Source organism: Erpetoichthys calabaricus, chromosome 9, assembly GCF_900747795.2.
Source record: "Erpetoichthys calabaricus chromosome 9, fErpCal1.3, whole genome shotgun sequence".
Taxonomy (NCBI): domain Eukaryota; kingdom Metazoa; phylum Chordata; class Cladistia; order Polypteriformes; family Polypteridae; genus Erpetoichthys; species Erpetoichthys calabaricus.
The window spans coordinates 72,218,437-72,234,321 of NC_041402.2; the positions used below are offsets into that span (position 1 = coordinate 72,218,437).

General features: G+C 41.0%; 1 protein-coding gene across 1 annotated transcript in view; it reads right to left on the reverse strand.

Annotated features, from left to right (window-relative positions):
* Positions 1-15,885, reverse strand: part of cdh16 (cadherin 16, KSP-cadherin) — a 175,563-nt gene that overhangs the window by 157,670 nt on the left and 2,008 nt on the right. The window contains exon 2 of the mRNA XM_051932212.1: positions 9,186-9,237. Coding sequence (XP_051788172.1) covers positions 9,186-9,224 — 39 coding nt within the window. The 5' untranslated portion in view covers positions 9,225-9,237. The remainder of the gene's footprint in view (positions 1-9,185; positions 9,238-15,885) is intronic.

Here is a 15,885-nt window from a genome sequence, read left to right on the forward strand (position 1 = left end):
TTGGCTATTTCTTTATCTTGTAGTGGTCCTTTAAGAGCACAAAGGATGCTTTGTGAAGTCCTCTGTTGGTGGTACACAGAGTCGAAGTAAAGGAGTGAAAATAAAAGACCATTCTAGTCAGTGAGCAGGCAATTGACAGAGGTCCCTAAGGTTGAATAAGTGGGGTACAATAAGGACAGTGAGACATGTAAGAGTTTACAGATAACAACCTCCTATCCCCCATAACAAAAGTAACTAATAGGTTACCTGGCACCTTTCATGTTAGGTGCATGTCACAGGTAACCATGATAAAACAGAGATGTAGTCAAAGCTACACACAGAGATCAAAACCAAACATCAAATTGCACCTTCAAAAGGGCAAAAAATGAAACTTGAAAACTGTGGTCAAAAACATTGCCAAAAACTTGTATGCCTAAGAAAAACAAATGAATTGCACTAGCCATTTAGGAAATTGTTCGCCAACTCAGATAGGAAATGGCTACTAGGGTTGACCTTTTAACATGTCAGTAACTGATGACATCACAACCTCTGAGACCACAGCCCCAGCCATATCTTGACAACGGGCTTACAAAATGAAAGCGTCCATAAGTAAACCAAATGGCATCAGATTTACACAATAATTTTTCAACATTATATTTTTATGCAAAAAACAACTAAATGTTTGGAAACCTCATAGTCCAAACCCTCATAAAGGACAATTAATGAGCAAAACATTTCTAATAGAAGGCTATTAAAAATTAAGAACAAAATAGTGATGCACTGAATGCAGAAAAAGCAATTATTTTGTAAAGCTTCATGTGATGGTGACTTCTGAAACGTTTGCTATAAAATTATAATTGACTGAATGGTTGCTTAACATTGCTACAATGCTTAACATTGCTACAACAGCAAAAATTACATTTTGTATACACTGCAACTAAACATATCCAGCACAAATACTCTTGCATCCATGTTTGACTGTCAGACATACTGTGTGTTTCTTTACCTTGAAGTAGTTGAAATTTAGAAAATTTGTCAAACAAATTTGTGGCATTCAGGTTTTTTTGCTGTTGACTCAGTTGATTCATAGATACAACATAATGTTAAAACATAAACAGCTTCACAAACAAGAGTAGACCATTTCAGTCATTAAATTCATTTGACTAACTAATCCCTAAGTTGCTGTAACACCTCATCCAAACTCACATAAAAAGCCATCAGGTCTTGACTTTAACTGTGTAACATTTTTGCCCTTTTCCTACTTGGATGATTTAGTGTTTCCTAGATTCAGTCTTTATTGCACTCTCCTTATTTCCCACTGGTGTCTTCTGGCATGTGATTCCATGCTTATATTGACACCTTTGAGAATTTTGCATATCTTCATTAGAAGCCCCAAAGTGGACTAGCCCTTTGTCTAGAGTCTGTGCTACATGCTGTTGGAAAACGCTCTGGCCTTCATGACCATGTATAGAAATGAATGGTGTGAGGAAATGAATGAATAATAGAATGAATCGCCAGAATATCCTACATATAACACTTTATTGGAAAAAGCAAGCTCAGATAAATGATGGCGGGTAATGTAATAAAAATGGGATTGTCTATCACCTGTCCAGGCTGTTACCTGCCCTGTGGTCAGAACTGTGAGGACAGACCCTAGTCTTCCACAGCCCTAAATTGAATAAACAGGGCTTGATAGTTTCATATTATATCATGTTATATTATGTCATATTGAGTCTTCTTCTTGTGTTGTGGTATGCTATTCTTCTAGGATGGATTGGTAACCTATCCAGATTTCTGTTTGAGCCTGAAACTGCCATGACAGACGCCAGCTTCAACTGCCGCCCTTAGATTAGATTAAGTGGGTTTGAGAATGTTATTTATTTCTTCTACATGATCATTTTACCTCATCAAAGTGAATAAATGTGCATTAATAAATTAAAAGAAATCAGCTAAAGCTCAGCCCATAGTACTTAAGTGAAAAGATTAATAATTGAACCCAGTCTTTTTGACTAGTTCTTTTGTGTTTTTCACTTTGAGAAATTACTGCTTAAAAGAGAATTTCAGAACAGTTGGTGAATTATGCAATTTATCACTAAACAAAAAGAACTTTTGTGAGCAGGATTTTATATTAGTAGACAATGCCCTAGATGTATGAATAACAAGATACAATGAAAAAGCTGCTTGATTCCTCCAAGGTACTTCATAACAAGTGCATCCCTTTGACTCAGACTAATTGGAGAGTAAGCAATGGACTCCCTGTCAGTTCAGAAGTTGTCTGCTTCTCTAGATTGTGTGTCTTGTGATTCCCTCAGTGCCCTTGCTAGGATCTAGCCTGTTCTTAATTATTCTTAAATATCTTAATTTCTAACTTTACTTTTTCCTGTTCATGGTTGTGAGGAACTGATGAAACTAGACCCCCGCAGCAAGTGGCACAAAAAATGGATTGCACCCAGTCAAACTGGACCAGTTCTTTAGTTCATCTGACCCAAAATCTCCACTACAGAACACCCTAAACACAACTATTGGGATGACTGGTTTACTCCCCACAGAAAGACATAGTTGAAGAAGGGGACAGCTGAAGAAAACAAGGAAACAAGACAAAGTAAAACTCAATTCAACTCCTTGCTTAAACTCACCAGGTGCACTTACACACAGATACATCCTGCCAGTTTGACTGGCACACATGTCCTTGGGATGTGGGAGGACAGCAGAACACTTGAATGAAGACAACACAAGAATGTTCCCACACAGAAGCTGACCAGGTTGGAATTCAAACCAAAGTCTGTAAAACTCTGAAGCTGGGGCATTACTAACAATGCTTTCCTTCTGATATGATAGGTTTAAAACATTTATATAAAAGAAGAATCCACATTTTTAGATAACTGTGAAGCATGAAATATCTAAGTAAGGAGATTCATGTTAATATTAAATATAAAAGTCTAATATTAGTATATCTCGCCACTTGAAACTCCAAAGGGGGGCCAACTCCCCAGCTCTCCAATGTGATTTTAGTATTTTACTGTGCTCGAAACAACCAGATGCCCCCCCCCCCCCACACACACACACACACCTGCTCTATTAAGAAATCAGACATAAACAGAAGAGTTTGGCACACACACATCTCCACTTCACTGATTATTAGGCTGTATGTGTCAGCATAGAGTTGGGATTCAAACAATTTGGGATATAACTGTGGGGCTTTATGGATTGTCATCTCAAATTTACCGATGGCCTGTGTTTTTCTTTCTTTGTAAATTATTAGAAAAAATGGTAGAATATCAGCTGTTAATTTTAAGAACATCTTCTTGGCATCTCTCTACAACCACAATAAATGTCAATCAACCAAATATCTTTATTTGTTAACAAATAAATAACTTAAAATTGGGATTACATTGTGAGCAGACAAAAACAAGCATAAGAAAGAAAAAAAAAACCAATCTCAACTGTCCCTATAGGCCTAACTATGTCAGGATTTCAACCTCTATTTGTCATTTGGAATGGCTAACCTGCCTGCCTACCTGTCCAATACTACCAACCCATTATATGTCTTATCTTTTTGTTTCTATCTCTGTCCTGGCCCCTTTCTCCCAAATGAATCTTCATTACAACTGTCTTCCTAGAGCTTAACCGAGTTTAGATCTTCCTTTACTCCATAATCCATGCAGTGGTCACTCCTGAACCAAGTACTGGAGTCATTTTCCGTGTTACAGGTTAACCTAAATATGCTACATGAACACCAAATTAGAACTCCACCTGGAGGACCATAGTGGTCTTGTACCCCTGAGACATATGTAGCCCCTTGATGTCTAGGCTCTCTCTTACTCTTTTAAATGGTTAACAGGGTAAAATCCTTTATCACAATTAAAAGACCACCATTTCCCTCTTCACAGTGAGTTCTTTCCTTTTATCAACCTTCTTTGGCCTCACTTTTACTCCAAACTGAGTATTAAGGACCTCTGGCTCAGGTCAGATGCTCTGCATTCTAGCTTTTCTGAGGAGTATTTTTGAAATTCCTAACATACTCCATTGACTTTTTCTTTATCTGGTGCCCTGTGAAGATGTGCTTAGAGGGTACCCTTTGCATTGGGAGAGCATACTGTGCCCAGTTCTCACTGCCTATCCACACAAAGTATGCCAGTTGGGTTTGGCTTTCTCTCAAACCTCTTGCTGGGCTGTCCACTGTACTGGCCAAAGTGCTGCCACCTTTGGTCCTGGTATCTCCATGAATCACCACTCAATGTAAAATCTATACAAGCAGAACTCCTTCAGGTTGTTTATTTCTGTTGGATCTTGTGTTGTGCTGCATTGCAATTGTAAAAAACCTAAAATAATACTGGGGTTCTTTTTAACACAAGTTTAAATAAAGCACAAAGGTGATAACTCCATAACATTTTTTAGGAATAGGTACCAAGCATAGCTGGCTTCTGCCATTACACCTGCTTACAAACTCATGTGCCTCTATCTGCATTTATTTTTCCTCAGGAGTGCTAATTAAATATTTTATTGTTATACAACAGTGAATCACAGTGTATCCAATTTGGCGTTTTGACACTGATCAAAAGAAAAGGACTCTTTGATGTCAAAGTCAAAACACATCTTTGTAAAGTGGTCTAAATTAATTACAAATATGAGACACAAAATAATTGATTGCCTAAATATTCACCCACACTAATATCAGGTCAGGTCAGCATCCACCACCCAACGAAACAGCTCAGGATCCTGCTTGGCAACCTCCCAGGTAGACACGTAGTCCAGTCCCACCCTCCAGAAATGACCATCTATCTGCTGCAGCCAGGTGTTATGTGGGTGTCCCCTTGGGCTGGTCCAGCTACTCTGGTCTTCAACAATGAGGACCCTGTGAGCTGGATCACCCTCAGGGAATCACACCACATAGCCATAGTGCTGTAAACTGATACTCCCTCACAATGCAGATAATGTGCCTCATTTGGGACTAAATGAGCAACTGCTTATTCAACATAAAGTCAAATCAGTGGCACCCAAGGATTCTTCGAAGAGACACAGAAATGAAGGAGTCCAGTCTTTGTCTCAGGTCACCGGATAGCATTCATGTCTCGCAATCATATAGCAAAACAAGAAGCACCAGGACTCTAAAGACTTGGACCTTCGTCCTTTTGCATAGATATCGGGAGAACCACACACCCCTTTCCAGTGACCTTATGACCCCCCCATGCTTTCCCAATCCGTCTACTGACTTCACAGGAAAAGTCACCAGAGACACAAATGTCACTGCCGAGGTAAGTAAACCTCTCGAAAAGGTCGACACTCTATCTGCAGACAGACACACTGCTAAAGGCTGTGCCCAAGAGTTCATTAAAGGCCTGGATCTTGGTTTTTATCCAGCACACTCGCAAGCCCTCATACTCAGACTCCTTGCTCAGTCTCTCAAGAGCACCGATCAGAGCCTCCATTGACTCCACAAAAATCAGAGCATCGTCGGCAAAGTCAAGATCATTGAATCTGAGAGAGTAGGAGCAAAAACTAACCCCTGATGAAGCCCAGAATCAACTGGGAAAAACAAAGAGATTCTGTCTCCACTCTGCACAGCACTGACAGTACCAGTATACAGGCCGGCCATGATATCCAGAAACCTCGAAGGGATCCTGTGAAGTCTCAGGATGTCCCACAGAGTAGCTAGATCAACCAAGTCAAATGCTTTACAAAAATCGTCAAAGGCTGCAAAGAAACTGTGCCAATATTTGCGTTTGCACTTGATAAGAACACTCAGAGCTAGGATGCAGTCATTAGTAGACTTCTTAAGCATAAAACCAGACTGCTATGGTCACTGGTAGTGAGTGATCATGGATCCTAATGAGAATGACCCTAGCGAGTACCTTACCCAGTACCGAGAGTAGTGTTATCTCCCTGCAGTTGCCACAATCCAGGAGATCACTATTCCCTTTACAGATAGGGATACAAGTCCCATTTTCCAGTCAGTTGGGAGGATGGCTATTTCCCAAATGGAGGCAAAGATTGCTTGCAATGCCAGGAAGACAGCCTTACCATCAGCCTGGAGAAGTTCACCCTGGATACTACAGATGCCTGCAGCCTTCCCTACCCTCGGTTGGTTGACCACCTGTGCAATCTCAGTGAAATTGTGTGGTTCACAGCTAATTGGAGGATCAGCCTCAAGAACTGTGGACCCAGTGATGTCCAATATCCTAGCTGGAGGATCAGCTTTAAACAGCTGCTCAAATTAGCCAGTGGCTCACAATTACAGTGTCATCCGTAAGAACCATTCCATCACCTGCCCTGACTGTGACTCTCCAAGGATCAGATGAGATGTGCGTAATGGTTTGGTTGCCTTGTAAGCATGACATGTGTCACTAGACCATAGATGATGTGTCACTTGTTCCCAGATTCCAGTAAAAAACGCCTCCTTATCTGACCTCGGAGCCCTCACAGCCATCCTTCTAAGTTGCCAGTACAAACCGGAGTTGCCATCAAGCCATGCACTGTGACTCCTCTTGATGATATCCAGGGTGCCCTATGAGATGAAACACCTCCTTCTGGGAACATCGGCAATACCAACACAACCCTCAGGGTTTTGTCACGGAAGGTCTCCCACATCACACTAGAAATATCAGTCACACCTAAGCAGTCTCATCAGAAACAGCCTGACCTTGGAGTCTGGCCTGGTCCAGTCTCATTCTCCTAGTAGGTGGTAGCCTACTGGACCTAATCTGGATCTTCAGAGTAGCAACAAGAAGTCTGTGATCAGAATTCATAAACTGGGCACTTCTGTATTATTATTATTATTATTATTATTATTATTATCCATCCATCCATTTTCCAACCCGCTGAATCCGAACACAGGGTCACGGGGGTCTGCTGGAGCCAATCCCAGCCAACACAGGGCACAAGGCAGGAACCAATCCCAGGCAGGGTGCCAACCCACCGCAGGACACACACAAACACACCCACACACCAAGCACACACTAGGGCCAATTTAGAATCGCCAATCCACCTAACCTGCATGTCTTTGGACTGTGGGAGGAAACCGGATTGCCCGGAGGAAACCCACGCAGACACGGGGAGAACATGCAAACTCCACGCAGGGAGGACCCGGGAAGCGAACCCAGGTCCCCAGATCTCCCAACTGCGAGGCAGCAGCACTACCCACTGCGCCACCGTGCCGCCTATTATTATTATTATTATTATTATTATTATTATTATTATTATTCTTTGCATTTATATAGCGCTTTTCTCACTACTCAAAGTGCTCAGCAATTGCAGGTTAAGGGCCTTGCTCAAGGGCCCAACAGAGCAGATTCCCTATTGGCATTTACAGGATTTGAACCGGCAACCTTTCGATTGCCAGTGCAGATCCCTAGCCTCAGAGCCACCACTCTGTAGACCCTGCAACGTCTGCCCACGAGGATGTGATCGATCTCCTTCGCCACAGGTACTGGAGTACCAAATGCAACAATGTGGCTCAGCGCGCCAGAACCAAGACCAGTGATCTGCAGCCCCTGACTTTTTGCAAAGTCAAAGAACATGGAGTCACTTTCACCACAATTGCCAGACCCATGGGGACCGACACAATTCTCATAGCCAGCCCTTGCAGTCACCTAGTCACCTTGCAGGCACCCATCAAACACTGAGTGAAGCTGCAAATAGAATGTCTTCCTCACCAAGAGATCACTCACAGCGATCAGAGCATACACTAATACAATAGGCAAAGTACCCAGAGAGTGCCTTAATCCGAGTCTCATACTACTGTTGTTGTGTAAGTGACATCAGACACCATTGGAAGGAGCCAATCCACCCAGCAATAGCTACTTCCTGGGTATGACAATCTTCAAAGTGACCAGACCAATAAATGGTATACCAACCTACAGAGATCTGGCCTGTCTCCACACTAATATGACACACCTAAATTATCACTCATGCAGCCATTTGGTTTTAGAAGTCACATAATTAGTTCAATGGAGATCATATGTCAGTAGTCAAGGAGTTTCAATTGATTGAAGTACTGTACAAACGTAACTTATCTGGAAGGTCCAGCTTGTGTTGAATTGGTATTGTGACCTAACCTACACAATGAGGTCTAAAAGCACACTGCAAGCAACTCAGTGGAAAGAAAATATCTAAAACACTTAATATTGCTTAGAATCCAGTTAAATCAATCATTAAGAAATGGAAAGAGTATGGCACAGCCTTAAATCTGCCTAGAGGCCATCCACAAAAACTGAGTGATCATGCAAGAAGAAATCTAGTGAAGGAAGGCACTAAGAGAACTTGACAACTCAAAAGGAGTTACAAGCTACAGTGATTAAAGAGAGGAGGTACAAGCAATAACTGCTGCCCAGGAGTCTTCACCACTCACATCTATATAGGAGAGAGGCCAAAAAAGTGTACTACTTCTTAACAGTTTTCCTGAAAGCACAATGGAAACTGTGAAGCCAGCTGGAAGAAGGATCTGTGGTCTGATGAGACCTAAATTGAGCTTTTTGACTCTAAGACTAAATGCCATGTCTGAATACTGGAAACTGTCAAAAATTCTCAATCCCCACCATGAAGCAAGGTAATGGTAGCATAATGCTGTGGGGATGCTTCTCTGCAGCAGGCCTAGGAAGGCTTGTGAGGGTAAAACGAATTCAGCAAAATACAGGGAAATTCTGGAGGAAAGCCTAATGCTTTGGAAAGAGATTTGTTTACCAGCAAGACCACAACCCCAGGCATAAAGCCAAAGCTACACAGGAATGACTTGACTAAGTGACCTGAATAATTGACAAAGACAGAATATATTGGCATCCCTATGTTGCAATACCTTAACTTCTGTGTGGGGAACACACCATGCTTAAAAATTACAGGTAATGTGAACAGATGAGTTTCTCCTTCCATCCATCCATTTTCAAGCCCACTTAACTCAGTTCAGCATCATGGGGATTGATGAGGTGATATGGTAAAGGTTAAATCATTTTAGCCATTTTAATTAAGATCTTTACCCTTGACTGTATTTTTGTTTCAGGAGGGTGCTTTAAATAAGAATAAATTAAAATCAGTAAATTAAGTGTTAGATTGTGAATCTGAGTTGGGGTCATAAATGCATTTCTAATTGTGGTCAATGCTTGACCATTTTTTCAAAGAAAAATATTTTCTTTGGTTAATATAATGAACCATGTTAACTCAATGGTGTTTCAGTGGGAGCTGAATTTTACATAAGGAATAATAGACATACTTACTTGTATGACACACCTAACCATTGGCTTTTTTATCTGCATTGTTCCACAGGATCTGCAACAGAAAGATCGTTCAGTAGGTATAATGTAAACACAATTATAAGATGGCTTTTAGAACAAAAATCATTAGAACCACATCCTTTAAAATCTTTAACGCGCATATTACTATGGTTTTCATCCCTGATCACAAAGTGGTGAAGAATGGGAGACTTCGAGTAGACTAAATTGTGTGTGGGTGTGAGTGAGTATGTACAGCACTGGACTGGCATGTCATCTGGTGTCGGTTTCTGCCTTGCACCCAATACTATTAACCCTGAAATGGATTAACTGGGTTGGATAATATATAGGGCGTGATTACACACTAAGCTCACAATAGTCTCTTTCGGCTAAACTAGATTTGCACCAGTACTGCTGACAGACAAGAACTAAGGTTCTTTGTTAAGAAATTCCAACCCTCTCTACCGACAGACATGGCAATCACTTTGATGTTGCTGCGTCATAGTGGAACGTCCCATTGATGTGGCTGCATGGTTTAGAATAACTGGACTTTCCTATAGTGTTCAAAAGAGCCCAAAGGGGCAGTCAGGTTTAATTAACCCAAATTAGTGAATTAACACCACACCTTTTGGATTATTCATCTTTTTTTTTTAATGCAGAAATTGCAAGTGTCTGCTTTCTTTGTTCACTAATAAAATGTTTCTAAACATGATTCCAGTCTATAACACTTGTGAACTGATTGTATGGGTGGACAGTGGAAGGAATATTGCCAACCTGTGTTCCACGTCTGTTATGGTGAATAAAACAAGCTCAGGAATAAAAACATGCAGAAGAGAATTTAACGGTGTTAAGGATTACATAAATTCAACTGACTTCTTATATTATTTTGCTGCTGTTTTGCTTTGCTATGTATTTGTAACATCTATCATGGTGATTTGAAGTAAATGGTATAATTGATAATTGAATGATATAATATCGTTTAAGGAATGAATTGGTCTTAAAGAAAAAACAGCTTTTTTGAAAATAAGCTATTGCAACTCCCCCATAATGTGAACACTGATAAGAATGTCTGTTAGGTGCTCTGGCCGTCTGTGATGAGGAAGGTGACCAGAGTGGGTGTGACACTCTGTGGATATCTCAGAAGCACTGTTTTAGTTCATATGAGCTCCAAATATCAAAGACAGGGACACATTACAATATGAGTCTCTCTCAAAGTTTGTTTGACAAGGCATTTATGACTTAATTACCAGAGTATCATTTCTTTCTTGTTTATCTAAAGTTAGAGAGGATGTCTACATGCAGGAATAAAGCACCTGAGCTTTTTTAATAATGAATGCTGCATCCTCACACTGACCCTGGAGGTGTGTCAGTGGCTACAAAGCTACAATAAGCGGAGGCTTGAATGCTGGTCTTTCTCTGCCATTTTAAATCCTACGAAGAGGCCATGTACTATATTTCTGTGTCTCTCAGTTGTTCTATTCATGAAGGCCATTCCATCCAAATGCCATACCAGACCACATTAGACCAGAAACCAAAGAACATATAGAGAGTCACCTGGTATTCCGCACATTGGTTCAAGAAGATCTGCTTATTATCACTATTATTTTACCAACACTCTTTGTAGTCTTCTATTTCGGGTGTATCATCTACAATGCACAAACATGTGTGTAACTTTCCTGCTAGTTCTGGTGCTCTATCTAATTACCTGGTGCTACAGAAGTTAACGTAAGAGGGACGTCAACCTTGACAGTGTGATAAGAGTATAGCATTAGGGGCATTCTATTAAGGGCTACAAAATAAAGAATCTAAAACAGAGTTACCTTAGGACCATACCATGACAAAGCAGATTCTATGTTCACTCTCAGCTTTGAAAACCAATGACATCATTTCCACCCAACTTTAAAATCTTCCCCTTCCCATACCATCTTTAAAAAGCGGAGGAAGCAGGAAGTTGGGGTCACTTGCTTGACCAGCACAACAAAAGTGCACCAATGCTCTCACCGAGTACAAATCCCATTTTTGACATTTTTTTTCCTGTTTTTTAATCATCTTGTCTTGTGGCAACCAAACAGGGATTTTCTTTTAAGACACCATATGTTCGTGCAGGTGTTATTTCCTTTCTTATATGGTCCTATAAGAGTGATAAATTAAGGACTTGTATTACTCTTGCTGAACATATCTCTATCTATAAATCCCTGTGTGACCCCGAACTGGATGAAAATGAATAAATATAACTAAAAGCTCTAATGTCCAAGTGTGCTCTGACCCATAGTGTTTTCTAGCTGAAGTCTGCATGGTCTTGCCCTGAGTTCACATAATCTCCTGTTCTCCTAACGGTCAATTGCTGTTTAACTAGGGAGATAAATGTGTGGTATGGTGGCACAGTGGGTAATCCTACTGCCTTACAACTTTTGGAATCCATGCCCAGTGACTTATCTTTCTGGAGTTTGCCATGTTCTCCTTAAATCTGGCTGGGGTATCCTAGTTTGCTCCTATATTCCAGATGTTGTTAATTGAACTCCCCTAAATCAACCTGCCATGTATGTATCGATAACCGTGCCCCACAAACTAGTATCCTATCAAGCATTAATTTGTGTCTTGAACCCAGTTTTGCCAATAGGCTTCAGCTGTCTACAACAGAATGACCAAGTTAAAATACAGTATATACAGTATGGACACCGGGGGGGTGTACAGCTCCCCACACCCCAGACGCAACAGACACAGAGGTCAAGTTCAGCATACAAGAAATGTTTATTCATGTGGGGAACATTTTTGTCTCGTTCTCCAGGGTATCACAGTTCCCAAGCACAATACAATACAGCTCCCTTTATTTCCTTCCTTCCTTCCTTGCTTACTTCTCTCTTTCTCATTCTGCCTCCACTCCTCTCCCTGCAAGCTTCATCCACTTCCTCCCAACTCTGACTCTTGGAATGGAGTGAGGCAGCTCCTTTTATTCTGCTCCTGGGTGTGATCCAGGTGGCTCATCAGTGTTACCTGGAATCACTCCCAGGTGTGGTGGAAGTCCAGTACAGGGTTCTGTAGGTCCCCCTGGAGGCCCCCATGGAACCCAACAGGACTGTACCAAACTCCAAGTCCCAGCATGCCCTGCAGAAATCCGTGGTGCCACAGCTGCCCAAAAGGGCTGCCCTCTAGCGTCCCAGGGGAGGTACTGCTTCATCAATGCTCCCACCCTTGGTTTTTCCATTCCGTTGGCCACCCAGCCAGGTAATGGCCATGGCCGCCATGGATAGAGTATCATGGAAAATAAAGAATTCAAATTTTTCACTGGCATGTGTCTCCAAAAGTAAATTTAACAATGGCGGTGGAGTTTGCATGTTCTCTCCGTGATTGCGTGGGTTTCCTCTGGGTGCTCTGGTTTCCTCCCACAGTCCAAAGACATGCAGGTTAGGTGCATTGGCGTTCCTAAATTGTCCCTGGTGTGTGTTCGGGTTGTATAATGGATGGATGGATATTTCTTTCATGCAGGTGTTGCCATTCATGGTCTTCCTCCACATTGGAGACTACATGGCAGCCACTTATTAAAATGTAAGAAATGCTGTAACAGTAGAATGGGGCAGGTGTGCCTGGCTCGCTGACTCAGGCTATCAGACACTATGACCTGTTTTGTTCAGAGCTAATGTGCTCGCCGTGCTCACGGGATTTCACGTGAATTAGTTAAATCCCTGTCTTTGAAATGTTCTTTTTGCTTCACTGGCCACCACCTAAGGAGGTCTGCCCTTTCACCGCCAGTGAAAGTTAATTCATCTGTATCAGGAAAAAGCTGGATTTAACTAGATACGCCTGAACGAAATTTACTGAACAATGCAATGCAATTAAGTAATGTTCTCTTTTTAGCAAAAGGGTACTGTGTTATTGAATGCTCATCACTTCTAGTAAAACTTTTGGTGAAAACTAAATATTACACAGGTAAAAAATAAATAAATGCAAGTCTTTAACATTTTAAATGATTATTACTTTTTGTGTCACATGATGCATTCCCACCCTTTGAATGATCAATGCTTTAGAAAAGGACATCTTAATAAAAAAGATGAAGCTGTTGCATAAGGGAAGACCTAAATGTATGAAGGAACAAATCACTACCTGGGGTCATACTTTTATTTTTTTATAGAGTGTTGCTGCTTTTTATTCACAATCAATGGATATAACAACAGGGATGAAGAATCTTGACATGCATGTTACCTGTCACTTCCCGAGCAAGGACCTCATGAATTCCAACATTTACCTTAACTTACAGTTTATCAGCCTAACTCAGTTCTTTGACAAAAGTTGCTATATATTTATTTCCTGTGACACTGCACATATAATATGATGACACATTTTTATTATCTTTTATAACAGCTTGCAGTATCAGTATGCACTAACAGTAGCCAGAGAGTGGATTTCTAGTCTTACAGAAAACCCCAAACAGTAAGACAGAAGTATCAAGATGGGGAAAGCAGGAATCCATGATGACTGGCTTAGGAGACATCAACCTACAACTCACTATATTCATGTGGGCAGCTTTATGTTAGGGCAGGGCTGGAGTGGACCCCATATGTTTTTGGTTCCCCTTCCCTTCCCATCACATGATTGCTCCATAATGACTCACGCTACCAGGTCACTGAGCCAGATACGTATTGTCGGGGCAAACAGCATAAAAAAAGAAGAGGCCAAGGGCAGAAGAGTGGCCTCAAAATTACCTTTTTTATGTGAGTGTCGTTAGTGGCTATGGAAAGTGCCTAGCCAAACTAAACACCAGGGGGGATTGAGATGTTTGAATACTTACACCTTTTCAGGATCCTCATTTCCTCTACTCTAGTGTACCCAGAGTGGGGAAAATGAGAACCTACTATGTAAAGAAAAAAAGCAGGGAGTCCAGAAACAGTATAAATAATGAAGCCATTAAGTGGGTTATTATTAAATCAACGCCAGCTTTAAACATGCCAATGTTTGCTGGAATCAAAAACACTTGGAAACAGCAAAGTACTAATTTGCCAATGAAAGGATTAGCAAGTTAGACTTGATGACGGAGAGAGTAGAGAAATGTGGTGTGGCTGCTTGGAAGGTCACCAGCTTTCATGGTGCTCACTGAAATAGGACTCACAGGGGGGCTCTGTGTATGGTGTCTATTTTTTAAACAGTTTTATGAAGTCTCCTTTTATGAGAAATAAAACTCTTGCTTTCATTTTCTTGTTTTGTTTCATTTATTAGGCTAAACCTAAGTGGAACAAACATAGCACAAAAATGTTTGTTTTCATTTATGTGCCAAATGCCAGCTCCAGATTAACTTGGCTTTAGCTCATCTACCCATTCTTCCATTTTTGGACCTGAATTATCCCCTACACTGACAATGAAATCCTTCTGCCTATCCCAGCTACATCAGGGCCAAAGCAGGAATCAAGTATAGGGCATGCTCGGGACACACACTTATTTACACTGGGCCAATTTAGAGTCAACTAAATAGTCCTATGCCATAATAACTGGCTTCTCTCAGAACATTTATTTAGCTGCAGGGAGAACATGCAAACTTTAGACAGACAGCTTGAAATCAAGGTGTCTCAAGCAAAGTTCCAGCCACAATGCAAGCTGCTTTTTTTCATTCTATTTTGCTTGTAGTACTGCACATATACTGCAAAGGAAAATGCAATTTATATATGATATATGTGTCAGCACAGAGACATCATCCTGGAGCACTTCTGGATGTGACCTATCTATCCATTCATTCAGTGCTCAGGTCAGATTCAAGGAAATTTGGAGTCTGTGCCAGCAGAAGCAAGTGCAGGATTGAAACAAATGTCCTAGATGAGGTCACATTTTTATAAAACATCCATCTGAAGTTGCTCGAACCTGTGAAATGCCAAAGAGAGCCAGAGCCTGGTGCATGTATACCATATGCAACTATAGAGTAACTTCTTCAGATGCAAAAACATTATGACTCTTGGGTAACTGCCTGTAAAAATGTAGTCAAAAATAGTGTGCACCTTGAATCCAGAATATTTCACACTAAGGTCAGTTGCCTCAAGAACTACTGGAAGCTGTCGACCATATGCTTCCATTTAGTTTTTTATCTGATGCTTTTATCAATAGGTACAAGTGCAACTGTGCCAATATTTCTAAAATTCCAGCTGGCCCAATGATTTGGCACACATGACTGTTTGCACCTCTCCATAGAGATTCAACACAATTTTGACTCTACTCCCTTCCTCACGTTTAAGGTAATTTTACTTGGGAAATCTCCACTATTTGGGAATGTTGATGTATTGTAGATGTTGTATTACAATCTTTAAATTTATTTTATTGTCATGCCCTATGATAGACAGCAAGGTGGTAAGGTATGGTGCCTAAAACATTCAACATCCTAGGCCTGAATGTTAATCTCTGTGTTTGCCCCATGAGATCCCCAAGCATGTGGGTTTCAGGTTAAGTGCTGATTCCATATTGGCCCTTTGCAAGCCTGGATATTTATAAAAATGGGACCTGTGATGGCCTCCTGATCCGATTTCTTTCTTGTCTTATGCCTTATACTGTCAAGGTAGATTCCAGCCACCTGCAACCATGAAGCAGACTGAGAATGTTATGAGATAATGTTACAATTGCCACGTAACTATTTGACAATGCATTTGGACCTAACACATAAATCCACATTTCCAAAATGTCATTAACTGCTGTGATGGATTGCCCGGAGTCCAGGCTAGGATGAACCCTG